General features: G+C 34.2%; 1 protein-coding gene across 4 annotated transcripts; it reads right to left on the reverse strand.

Moving 5' to 3' along the window:
- Nucleotides 1-6,048: 6,048 nt before the first annotated feature.
- Nucleotides 6,049-12,706, reverse strand: BRX (DZC (Disease resistance/zinc finger/chromosome condensation-like region) domain containing protein). Of its 4 annotated transcripts, none has more exons than XM_028061612.2 (6): nt 12,466-12,706; nt 11,025-11,178; nt 7,767-8,164; nt 7,284-7,413; nt 6,645-6,976; nt 6,049-6,515 (listed from the first exon to the last, which is right to left on the reverse strand). In XM_028061612.2, the coding sequence occupies exons 2-6, from the start codon at nt 11,139-11,141 to the stop codon at nt 6,437-6,439; spliced, it is 1,056 nt and encodes a 351-aa protein (XP_027917413.1). In that variant the 5' UTR covers nt 11,142-11,178; nt 12,466-12,706; the 3' UTR covers nt 6,049-6,436. The 4 variants fall into 4 exon arrangements, with proteins under 4 accessions (XP_027917413.1, XP_085526722.1, XP_027917414.1 ...); XM_085670596.1 differs by lacking the exon at nt 12,466-12,706 and adding an exon at nt 11,887-12,191; XM_028061613.2 differs by lacking the exon at nt 12,466-12,706 and adding an exon at nt 11,300-11,781.
- Between the last annotated feature and the right edge of the window lie 1,168 nt (nt 12,707-13,874).

Below are 13,874 nucleotides of genomic sequence, written 5' to 3' on the forward strand. Positions count from 1 at the left end.
AGTGACAATTTGATGATTTAATATTCTTTAGACCCAACCACTGTTGGTTGAACTTTTATAAAGAAAGTGATTTAATAGATCATAGAGTTGCTAGTCAGAAAATGTTTAACAAACACTCTTATAAACAGTTATGGCGATGAAATACAAAGCCTAGGAAAGCTTAAGAAAAACAAAGCTTGTGCACGTTCTTTTTGCAAGGGTTTCGTCATTCTTTTTTCTTCACGTGGATTTTCTTTAATGTAGAGTTGAGAAGAAGAGTCCTTGCAAATTTGTAACCATGAGAGAGTCTTGCTATGAAACACATTAAATACTCTTAACCAAGTTTTGAAATTAAATGTATTACTTCTTTGATAACACCTTTTGGAGCATGGTAAAGCTAAACAAACTTATGCACGTAGTTTCTTTCCTTCTTCAAGCAAAGTGTAAGACTTGGTATAGTTGGTTGATTTTACAATATTGACATCCCACCTTTTCTAGAAAAGTTTGTCTATGTGAAGATTCATTTAGCATGTTCTTTGAAAAATCTTGAAGTTGACAGAACGATTATGAAATTATCTTGAAATAATGAAGAAGTGTATATTCTCTACAAGCATAAAATTAACATTTATTAGTTTGACATGTATTACGAAATGTTTAAGGTTTATGTATGTAAAACAAAGTATATTTATTGTATGTTCAGGCAAAATATTAGTAGATTAAGTATGCTGACTTGTTTTTGTTCAAGAAAAAATTTATCAGATACAAAGCATACATACAACATTTATGTCTATCAAACGAAGTACACAACAAACACCGCTTGCATCCATTCAGCCACTCAACTTGTGTTTGGTGGGCTAAGCTAGACACTTTTCATTTGACATGATACATTAAAATTATGTTTTATACTTAGTTCTTTATGTTAGTGGAGAAGGGAAGAAGAAAATAGAGGTAAAATTTTAAAGAAACTTCTCTATGTATGTATATATTAACCAGTTTTACAGAGAAAAAAAAATGTATTTATAGAAGACCTAATTAGGAACATAACTACTTGAATTAGTTACAACATTGCCCCCTAATTCAAGTACATGAATTAACCACACCCAGCTCAACTTTGTACTTTCTAAGTCTATCTCTTTTCAATGACTTAATAAGTATATTTGCCACTTGAACTCCAATGGAACAATGAAGTACTTGTAGCCTTCCATTATTCACCTCCTCCAGTAAGAAATGGAATCTAGCTTCTATGTGTTTACTCCTGCCATGAGATACAAGATTATTAGCTAGGTTAATGGCTGATTTGTTATCCACGAATAACTTTTTTGGTCTCTCTATTCCGACCGTCATTTCTGTGAGAATTTAGTCTAGCCATGCAACTTGGCATGCTGCATATGCACCAACAATGTGCTCAGCCTCACAACTAGATAGAGCTACAACTGGTTGCTTCTTTAAGCACTAAGAAATTAGTACTCCCAAAAACTTCAAAATGTACCCTCTGGTGCTCCTTCTATCTAGGCTATCTCCACATTGATCATAATCTGAATAGGCCAATAAATCACCTTGCACCTGATTTTGTTTAGGAAACAAAATTCCATGATTCAAAGTTCCTCTAATGTATCTCAACACCCTTTTTGCAGAAAGGAAATGTGCCTTCCTTGGATTATTCATGTATCTGCTAATCAATCCAACAACAAAGAAGATATCGGGTCTGCAGTTGCAAAGATATCTCAAAGAGCCTACTATATGTTTGTACAAAGTGTTGTCCACATTCTCTTCCTCATCACTGCATTCATTAATCTTGAAATTCAACTCTACTGAAATTCAACTTGAAATTCATTAATCTTGTGTAACATACAATCTTCTTCTAGTGAACCATTTAAAAATGAAAACTTCAGATCTAGTTGAAACAAGGACCACCCTCTTCCATTTGCCAAGGCCATAACCAATCTTATGGTTTCAAACCTTTCAACCAATCTAGCCTTGCGTTTAGAGATAGATCCAACATGATTTTGTTTATCTTGAATACCCATTTGGCATCCATCGATCTTTTGTCATGGGGTAATTCAGTTCAAAATCGGGTCTCATTTCTCTCAATTGCCTATAACTCTTTTACCATAACAGATCTCCACAACTCCTGATTCAATGCTTCTGCATAATCAATTGGCTTGGCTTCTGCCATTAGAGCAAAGTGCAAAAGATCACCTTCATTTGTCATATCACTATTCGGATACAACTCAAATCCAGCAATGTATATGGGAGATTTATCTATCTGAACTGTCTCTGTTGCGGTCTAGGTTGCTAGACAAACTCATGTTATGAAGCAGGTTTTGCACCTTCTTCACTCCCTACATCACCTAGTATTACTTGAACTTAAATTCTTTTAAACTGTTGCAATCAGACTTCTAATACCAAGATTTTGCCTCATTCACCACTACATACTTACTGATACAAAATTCTTTTGTTATAGGGTTTTTCTAACCTATAAGCACTTGTATCATGATATCCCACAAGGATCAAAATCTCACTTTTGTCTTATAACTTTCTTCTTCTTGCATATGGAACATGCTTGAAGCATAATGGACCAAATGCTCTAAGATGATTTACCACAAGTTTGCTGCCAGAACAAACCTCTTATGGAACCTTATCTTCCAACTTCTTTGTAGGATACTTGTTCAGCACATATACAAGCATTAGAGACTACCTCTCCCTATAATACATGTGGCAAATTTTTCTGCTTCACATTACTGCAGGCCATATCCAGGACAATTCTGTTTCTTCTTTCTGCCAAACCATTGTGTTGGGGAGTGTATGGAGTTGTGACTTGATGTTCTATACCATTCTCAACACAAAAATCTTCAAAGACTCTTGAAGTGTATTCTCTCTCTCTATCTGTCCTTAGAATTTTTATAGCTTTCCTACTATAATTTTCAACAGCAGCCTTGAATCTCTTGAATGTTGCAAAACATCACTCTTGGCTTTAATCAGATACACCCACAACATTTTGTTGTATTCATCTACAAAAGACACAAAATACTTGTTTTGTTCTAAAGAAGGTACTTCAAATGGACCACACACATCAGAATATGTCACATGCAACAAATCAGTGGTTGTCATATGCATATGGGACTTGAAAGCAATTCTTGGCTATTTTCCAAGTAAACATTCTTCACACATTTTATCTGGCAGAGATATATTAGACAATCCAATCACCATTTTGTTATCAGCTAATTTCTTTAAACTCTGAAAATTTAGATGACCAAACCTTATGTGCCAAATCCAATCTGATTTGTCCAAAACAGTGGCTGCAAAACACTGCTTTGAAACCTGATCTGAAAGGCTTTGTTCTTTGACAAAGGAGACTTCAACACCAATTTCTGTCTCGTGTCATAAACTTTCAGCAACTCATCCTTCATGGCAAGTGAGAAGCCTTTCTCAACTAGTTGTCTTAATATTTGTTACCTTTTCTCCATCTCCTCTGATCACAATATCACCTGCACCTACTATTGTTATGGTGTTGTCATTAGCCAACCTCACTTTGCTTTGTTTGCTGGTATCAAGATTGGTAAGTCACTCCTTGTGTCCAGTCATGTGATTGAAGCAACCAGTGTCCAAGAACCAATTTTCAAAGACAATATCATCATGTTTTGTAACCATGAGCAACACATGTTCCTCAATCAGTTCATCTTAAGCCACATAAGCATCATTATCTGAATCTTTCTTTTTCTTCCCTTTGCCCTACCAACAATCAGTTGTATAATGACCTCATTTCTCATAGTTAAAGCATTGATTTTCTTCCTATCTTGATTTTGCTTACCACTTCTACTTCCTCAGCTACTCCCACTAGAGGATCTTGGTTTCTCATAATGTTTGGATTGTTCTTGATCAAAAGAACTCCCTTTTCTCCAAATTTGTTGCTTTGCTTTTCTTTCTTCCATCTTCCACGTGACAAACTAGTGTAGGGCTCGCTCTTAACCAATTCTGTCAGCATTTCTTGACAACAACTTTAACTCATGAGCCTCCAACGACCCTTGGATCTCTTCTATCTTTATCTTTGAAATATCCTTGGACTCTTCTCTAGCATATTCTATTATGTCACAACTTCTCTACATGTTCTCATGGAATTTTCCAGCAAATGCATCATGTTGAAGTAGTCCAACATAGATTCTTGATCAAGCATGGATAACACATCTCGTACTGTCGTCTGAGAGACTGTAGCTTTACTTTCTTGGTCTTCTCCGCACCTCCTTATGCCTTTTGCAGAATATCCCACGCCTCCTTTGTGTCTGGGCTTTGGCAATCTTCTCAAAGTTATCAAGATTCACACACACTGATGAAGAAGACAACGTGCCTTGAAGTACTTTTTCTTGGCTGTTGCATCTGCCTTCTCTCTAGTGCCTTCTTTCATAGTTTCAAGAACTTCTTGATAACCAAAAATGACTTCCATTCCTATCACGCAATGATCATAATTCTTTCCATCTAGAATTGGCGTATTAGATAGGAACATAACTACTTGAATTAATTACAACAATTTAAACTTACAATCAAAACCAAAAAAATGATATGTTGAACTTGGATATAACATTTATACTTGTGTGTTTTTGTGAATAGTTATGACTCCTAATTTCACTTAGAAATACATCATCTTCCTTCTAAGACGTGCTCCTTCAAGATTATTTTGGATACTACTCTTCAACAAGGAAAGTTTGCAACAATTCTTTTCTTCACCGGCCATTTTCTACGTTCATTGGAGGAATGTTGTTATTGTAGGTGTTATTGTTGAGCAATGGTAAAAGAGATTGTCTAATGTATGAGGACTTAATATTTACAGGAGTGGTAATTTCAGAAGTTACATACGAACTTAGATTTTTTTTTGGTTTTCTTTATGTAATATTTCTTAGATGCAAGATGATATATATTGAAGGACTCATTTGCGTAACATTTTATTGAGAAACCTACCAACCATTTTGTCAATCTTTCAGGACCAAATTGAGCATTTACTCTTATTTTATAGTTTAATTGTTATAAGTCGTGTTAGACTTATTTCATATTTGATGTGATCTTAAAAAGGGGACAATGTATTTTTATTATTGTAATTTGAGTTCCAAAACTAATTATTTAAAAATAGGAATATTTAACTTGTTTTTTTTTTTATTTGACCTTAGTGTCTATATAAAGGACTAAGTGCCTTCATGGACTTCAACGTGGATGATAATAAATTCACTCAGAAAATTATTATCTTACGTTATTATTATTATTATTATTATTATTATTATTATTTCTTGTTTATCCTTGGTAGCTCTTGAAGTATTGTTATATATGCTATCATCTTATTCTAAATTATTTTACTGAGTTAGGTTAAAAGTAATGACTTATTATCTTTTTTATTTCATAGACTATTCAGAAAAAAACCGCTTTTATATTTACATCAAGAATTGACTTTACAATAATATCAGTGTAATTGATATATTGTTGGAGATTTTAACTACCTCAGTTGATAGTTTTTACATATTTTAAATTTATTTTTGTCTTTGATGTTCAAAATTGGAAGAATCAAAATGAATTAAAAAGTTTACGCATAAGCATTTAAACAAATAATAATAATAATAATAATAATAATAATAATAATAATAATAAAACAGAACCTAGTTCAAAACAAAAAAACTTTCACTTCATATCGATTTATAATTCACAAGATGCTTCGCTGTATATTTGGAGAAAGTAAATTCAGAACATAAACTTGTTTCCATTTTGTAGTGTGAACTAATATAAAATGAGTATTTATATAGTATTTTGTAAAGAAAATTACAGCAATTTTGTGAAAATAGCAAAAGAATGGTGGAAGTAACAATGAGGAATTGTGTCTTGAATTTGGACAAGGAAAGCCTCACCTCTCCTAAACACTCACTACCATAGGTAATGTATTCTGTACGGACTTTTATACAAGAACGCAAATTTAAACGTCTTCTACTATATTTAATTGAAAAGCTCAATTTCATTTCTCTGTAAATATTTATAGAGAAATTTATTTAAACAAAACCAAATAGTAGAATCATGCATTAACAAATACCAGTGTGTTTCGCTTAATTTCTTTGATCTCTCGTTATAAGAGGCAACCATTTGGTAAGCAGCTACAACACAGTTCCACTTGGGAGATAAAAAAAATAAACAAATGGTGATAAATTAATGGAACAGCAACTGTGATGAGAAAAAAAGCATCCCTTAAAATGAAAAGAAAGCAAGGCAGGGAAATTAGGAGGATAAAAAATATATATGTGATTTGTAATAAAGATTAGACCTCCCAATCCATTCCAATGGCGACTGATACTTGGCAAAAATGGAGTCACCACAAGTCCAGTTTTCTTTTCTGTATAGGACTCACTTCACTCCTTAATCTGGAGTCATACCGTAACATTTTCTTGGAGACAAAATTGGGGATTCCACTTTTTGTTAGGAATACACTTCAAAGGTATTGAGCTTGTATTCTCTCTCTGTTTTCTTCCCACCATGTTTTTGCATTCACCTCACCAAATCTTTCCCGGCTGCAAACATGAGTTCAAAAACTGTTAAATTCAAAACCAAATAACCATAAAAACTTTTAAACTGTCTTTTTGTGACACCACAATAGGAACAGGAACATGTTTTTAGTGATGCCTTATACTATGTAGTACCTGAATCTGACACGTCGAAGCTCCCTAGTCCCATCAGCTAACTGCCGGATTGTAATGTAAACCCCAGGCTCGTCTTGTTCTACCCATTCTGCCTCCATTTCGCTGGCATTGCTGATAGAAGGCTCATCTCTAGAAGCAGTAGTATCCCTCGCTGGTTCCATAGATGGCCCTGCATGGAAGTGCCCACCACCTCCACCATGATCCAACGGTTCAGAGGGGTAATATCCTCTGCTCCCAGAAGGTTTATAGTGACTCCTGGGGGTCCAATCCTTGTTTGAGGCCATGGGACTTTCCTGTGCAGATGTCAATCTTGTGTAGGTAGAATCTCTTGGCTGTCCAAAAAATTATACAGATTAATCTCAATGTAGGTTTTGAAAATTTGAATACAGTTGTCTTCTTACTTAATTCATAGGAAACATATTATCAAGCTACAAGTTTAGAGAGTGCGAGAGGAGTTAATCTTATCAGTACAACCTGAATGATCTAAACATTTTTTTAACTTACATATAAGCTGGACCATCCATTACAATTGTATAGACGAAATTAGTCTTACAAAATCGTGCTCTACATGATAAGATATAATGAATGAGGAAGATAATGCAAAACATAATCTTGATGGAAAGAAATTTAGATTATTACCTCGTCCTCAGACCTTGGAGGAGTGTTGAGTGCCTGTCGATTAAATCTCTGCACGTTATAAAGTTCCATGATTCTGTCGTAATTCTCACCCCACCATCTTTGCGCTTGCCATTTATTAAACATCTCTCGGCTTCAAATTCAAATGCTAAGTATTGTCAGTCTTTGCTCCTACAGGATAATTTAAGTTCTCAACAACTAAAAACTCCCATACATTTTGTGTAATATTCATATTAAGGCCTAAGGTATTCTTTTCAGAATGTAAACTCCATATTTCAGCTAATCTTTTGATCCAACAAGTGCAGTGCCAAGTAATAGACCATTGTTAGGCGAGGGAAATTTGGGACAAATTTATTTAGTGTTTAATTGGTTGATTAATTATTACTTTAGGGACAAGCACAATTATCATTGACTAGAAAATTAACATTTCTGCAATAACTTGTAATTGAAATCACTAGCCAATTATTGGCGTAGTCGTTACCATACCTGAAGCGAATTCTTTTAAGATCATTTCCCCCATTAGGAAGAGACACAAAGGTAATGTGAACCCCTGGTTCCACCACTGCCATCCACTCCTTAGGCTCATCCTCGTCCTCTAAGACTACATCACAAACTGATGCTGAGTCTCGTCCTCTAGGCGTGCGGTCACCACCAAATGCCCCAGTAAATCGTGGGTCTGATCTACCACCAGGGTAGTGAGAGGTTGTGAAGTCCCAAGCAGGGGTTGAACTTGAGCTTGCACCCCCAATGTAAGGGTATGGAACCCCTTCTGAGATGGTATCGAAGTCTGGATATGGTCTATGTCCTTTCTTGTAGTTACTGGACCCTGTGCAGGGTTTGCATTGTTTGTAAGCACCTGAAAACTTCAGTGCCATATCCTTTATCTGCATATAAAGAATATAACCGTATTAACACCGATGCATTAGAGGCTTCAATTATTTAATTTTAAATATAGAAAATAACTAAATATAAGAGCCTTTTTTCTACCACAAGGACAAATTATTCAGGACGAGTGAAATTGCAAGAAAAGATATTACAATTTATCTTTATAGCAATCTTTCTCGTCGATTTATACATAAGATAACTTCAGTTGAAAATTTTGATTAGTAAGCTATTTAGACGCAAGACCACAAGTAATCAGAAAGGAAAATAATTCTTTAACGACCAAACCAACTCGATAACAACTATATTATAATAATATAGAGGGAAGATTGAGGGATTAAATGATGTAACGTGGTTATACGTTTGAATCATTGCTTCGTAACGGAAATAATACAATAAAACATTTCATAACAACTCGAAATATGGAATTATATCACCCTTCCTTTTATCTAAAAGGAGTACCGTATATTGGGCCCAAACACCCCCTCCCCAAGTAACTCTCCTTGAACAGTTCATATAACATACTCCTTCTATTCTTTTGTAAATTAGGATTGTCGAATATTTAATAATATATTCTATGTCTAAGTGGATTTCGGTCACTGACTGACACAATTAGTACTCTCAAGTGGGGAGTGGGTACAGTTTAAAATTCTATTTTTATATCTCAACAATGTGTCAAGGCTTCATAAACACCTGAGTGGCATCTTGCTTTATTCACCTACTCATATTGCTTTGATACTTTCCTTTTATCCTGAATATGATATGATTGTCTAAAATATAATGCACTAGATGGAAAAGAGAAAAGTATAGACTGAGAACTAGTCATCTACTGGCTAGAAGAAGCAAATACAGATTGTCCATGATTAAAAAAATCTGTTTTTTATTGGAATTGGACCAGAGGAAACAAAAAGAAGGAGGAAAAGCCATAATTAAAGATATAAATAATTTAAAGATAAGCACATTAAATATTGGCAGACGATAGCAGAAATGTGTTAGCCAAATGGCACACAAGGAAGAACCGATGGAAACCATTTGTGCAAGTTCTGAAGTATAAGTTAAAAGTAAATTTGGATGAAACTGAATGGAGGCTAAGGTTTCAGTCTTCGGTCATTTTCAAAGAAAAACCTTTACAGCTGGATTGTGGAGAATGTGTTTGGGTTGAGGATGCAAGTGGATGACAAAATCTTTACATATATGCTACCATGAACTATGTTACACTAATGGAAAACATTTCCTTTGAAGAAAATTCAGTTGATTTCTAGCCAGTTTTTTCCCATGAAGTTTTTAGCTTAATTTAGAAATAGTTGGTTCAAAATATTAGGATAAGCATAGAAATTCGAGAGAAGTGCTTCACACACTATTCTGTTGATTAGAACAATATTGGATCGTCTTAAGAGAGTTGAGTCCAGCTTAAATTGCATTTACATCGACTTACAAAGAAGAATAAAGAGCGCTAAAATGAAGGTAACACACTCACATAAGCAGACATTAAGAAAGTGAATCGTGTCTATTGGTCTAAAAGTAAATGCTAAGGCATATATAAATATATATATATATATATATATATATATATATATATATACTTTTCTGCCATAAAAACTATCAATAGTCGGCTATCACTTATCTATTTTTGCTTTATTTTTTCTGCGTTGGTAGTAATAGAAACCTTTTGAAAAACATTGAATCGACAAGAATTCAAGGATGGGCCACACTAGGAATAGGAATATGGCAGACCCTTCCTGTGATAGGAATCTTTTCTCATCATCAACTCAAATGCTGAATATGAAACATGTTCCCACTATTGCTATTCTCATTACGCATTTAGAATAATTGACCGAGACATTTGCTTTTCTTGGAAAACCAAGTTAATATTTTGGATAAAAGCAAAAAATTAATTCATACTGTTCGCTATTGATCAAGATTATATTAATATAATTATATTAGTATAACAAGTTAGTTTCTGCATCTAAAATCTCGTGGTATTATTCTTTATTATATCCTAAATTAAAAAATAAAAGTTATATGCAGAGTACTAGAAAGTAACGAGACATCACCGGAATCGTGTAATATATTGATCCGTTGATGTTTGCATGGTTATTATAAATTTTAAACAGCAGAACACCTTGCTGCTCCACTCATATTCAATTATAAGTGGATAATCAAGGGTTGATTGGTTAATCATGAACCCATGTTGCACCTCCACAGCTTAGCAAAATGGCAACACCATATGCCCACAAGCTCCTAAATAAACGAATAAAATAGCAAATAGTATATGATAGGGAGCATACCACCAACATCAAAAGGGTCCAAATCAGAACAGAACAAAACAAAACTGCGTCATCCAAAACCATGCGTGTCTTAACTTATGGCCACTCGGTTGAATCTTTATTCAAAATAATATTTTTCCTATTAAATTAACAAATAAAGAAATGATATTAAATTTATTAATTTATTAATAAGAAGAATAATATCAATAAACATATTAGTAAAATAAAATGTTTAATTTCGTTTCCCATAAATCGATAATAACGTATTATTAAAAAAATTTGTATAGACCATTTACTTTAAATTAAATTAAAAATAAGCATTCATCAAATTACGTAATTGTGACTATTAAGCTTTGACGGTAACTAGTCAAAATCAAGACATGTAAGACTGAAATAGTTACATACCTGCGCTATTTTCAAAAATATAAATAGAAATAATTTATCAAAAATCATATAAAGTGTTCGTGAAATAGTGGTGGCCCCCCGTCATATATGAGTGCACCTAAACGGGGTGAAGATTTTATTTGTTTTTCACCAAGATGAAGATTGTGGGTGAATCAAGAGAGAGAAAGAATGTGTGAGAGAGATGAAGAACCTGTGTGGTCAGGCTTTTGACAGCTTCTTTTGTACTCGGCGTGCCACTCTCACGGACTCCTCCTTCTTCCTCCCTCTCATCCGTCGTTTGCTTCGTACACGCTATACACGTAAACATCTTTCTTTACTCTTTTTAATTATACCCTCGTCTTTTCCTGCAAGACAAATTCAAAATAGTTAGATAAATATCAAAGAACCAGTCAATTTTTTAATAATATAATGGTTTTGGATGGACTGGGATGGAGGGCGACGTGGAATAGTAATGAAGGACATAACTGGTCACGCGTTTGAGGCAATCACTTTCATTGAATGAAACAGTGACAGAGCAACGCCAGCCAATGGAAGCCCCAAATTGAATGAAGAAATGCAGCAACGGCACAGATGAGAATGCGAAGCAGAAGAAAAATAAAAGGGAACTTAAATTTAGCAGTTTGGTGGTCTAAGAAATGATATCTTTGGTGGGGAAACAGAAGGGAGGAAAAGAGAAAAAGAAAAAGTGGTATTGAGAAGGAGGCTCGGGATCAGAGCAAGATCGAAAGCGATCTCAAAATCTCAAAAGAAGAAAATGGGATCAATAATAAAAAGTAGAGAAAGGAAACAAAATGGGGCAAGGAATGGCCAGGGTACTACTACACTACTACTATCTGCTTTGCTTTACCGCACACAAATTCGCAATTTTAAAAGAAGAACCTCCAAGCCGAAGATTCTGACACCCCTTATAAAGAAAAGAACCAAATGAACCCCATTGATAATAAAAACATTTTCTCGCACCTCAAACAAAGAGAAAAATCGATAAATTAATACAAAAATAGGTACTATAGCACAATAAGATATAATGAAAAAAAAAAAAACAAGTGACATACTATAATATATTCTTTCGATTCTCTCTTTATCTTTTGTGTAAATCACATCAATCCCCGTTCTTCGAGGCACACCCGAAAACCAAAAGCGGCTGACTGAGTGACCTAGAGATAGAGAGAGAGTGAGAGTGAGGGTACGTGTTTTTGGGATTGCGGAAAAAACAGAATGGGTTTGAATGAGGAATCAATGTTTGTCGGAGGGTGCGAAGAGAGGTAACTGGACAGTGAAAGAGAATGAAGGAGAAAAGAGAATTGAAATTGTTAGTGCATTGATTGAGAAATTATAATTCTAGCTTTACTGCAAAAGCAGAATTAATTAAATATAGTCAGTCATTACTATTCGAAAACGACTTAGCAAGCAAACGCTCAACCCTTTCTCCTTCATCTGTCTCACCTCTCGCCGATGCACCATCTTCGTTTTATCAAAATCAAAATCCCTCCCTCCTACTACAATCTATCAATCAAATTAAATGCGCTGCGTTTGGGATCTGAAATGCATTTTAATGCAATGCATACACCTATTAATTACTGCTATCTACGCTTTAATTTCCCTCACCACACAACAAAGAGATAAAAACTTACCTGATATAACGGTGGATTGGATTCGATTGGATTGGCTTGCCTCAGATACAATACGATGTGATTTGACACTCTCTTTTTTGTTTCCTTCAAATTAGCTTTCCATTTTTGGAGCTTCGAACTAAGCAGCAAGAATGATGGAGCGATGATTAACAAAATGGTGTAGTTGATATCTTGGCGAGGAAACGGATACGAGAATCTAGAATCAGTACCCGAAAATTTGGAAGATGGCGAAGGTTGAGGGTGTGGTATTTATACGGAGGAGGAGGGGTGACGGCGTTAGTTTTGACGGAAAATGTTTGGCGTGAATAAAGAAGGCGTTAAGAGGAATTTTGTTTTTGTCTTTTTACAGCGGAAACGATGGTCGAGGGCGTAGAAGACAGTGGGGTCCACATGTTCATGCTGATGCAATGCAACATTGAAGGATCTTTAAGGTGCATACGTAGCATGCCACGTGGCGAAGTGTGATTGGGAGTGATGTAATGGAGCGGTTTGAATGGGTGGGATTAGTATGACAAAGTTGGGAACCATCCCATCAGACATTTCATGTCTTTGGCTACCTCTTGATAATCATACGGTAAAATCATAACTCACAACTTTTGCAAATCAAGATTATCCAACATCACTGTATTTTCAAAATTCAGTTTAAGGTTTTTCAACTACACTATCCAAAATTAGGGATAGCAACGGGGCGGGAACGGGTTTCGCTATCTCATATTCATTCCCGCATAAAAAATTCATCCCCATTCCCATACTCAAACTCAACGGGTATCAAACTTTTTTCCCATCTCCATCCCCACCGGGTAACGGGTATAATCTCGTACCCATACCCGTACCCGTGTTCTAACTACTTCAATATTAATTTTTATAAAAGAAAAAAAATTACGGTAAAGAAAACATAATATTATGAAATATTCAATATTAGGAGGATTTTCTTCGATGCCAAATACCTTAAAATAAATTATAATTGTTTACATTTTATATTAGAATACCAAATAAAATTTCATGTGAACCAAAACATTTGTTAAATTTGCAAACTACAACATTGATGAACTTAGTTGATAAAATTAAAAAATATTTCAAAAAAATATAAAAGGAAAACAAATATTTAAATTAAAATATATTTTAAATGTTTGTTTACTTCAATTTTTTAAATTCTAATGAATATCTTTTTTATACACTAATAAAAGTTATAATATATCACTTGATCAAAATGACACAAAGAATAAATAATAAACATAATAATAAAAGGAAAACAAATATTCAAATTAAAATATATTTTAAATGTTTGTTTACTTCAATTTTTTAAATTATAATGAATCTCTTTTTTATACACTAATAAAAGTTATAATACATCACTTGATCAAAATGACACAAAGAACAAATAATAAACATAATAATAAAATTTTGAC

The sequence above is a fragment of the Vigna unguiculata genome, chromosome 3 (genome assembly GCF_037176805.1).
Source record: "Vigna unguiculata cultivar grain cowpea cultivar isolate G323 ecotype 2 chromosome 3, ASM3717680v1, whole genome shotgun sequence".
Classification (NCBI taxonomy): Eukaryota; Viridiplantae; Streptophyta; class Magnoliopsida; order Fabales; family Fabaceae; genus Vigna; species Vigna unguiculata.

Bases quoted from the DNA above. Each gene is read 5' to 3' on its own strand.
- BRX (XM_028061612.2), bottom strand. From the start codon at position 11,141: ATGTTTACGTGTATAGCGTGTACGAAGCAAACGACGGATGAGAGGGAG. The intron at 7,414-7,766 runs GTATGGTAACGA...TTGAATTTGAAG, and splicing joins CTTAAAAGAATTCGCTTCAG to CCGAGAGATGTTTAATAAAT. The intron at 6,516-6,644 runs GTACTACATAGT...TCATGTTTGCAG, and splicing joins CTTCGACGTGTCAGATTCAG to CCGGGAAAGATTTGGTGAGG.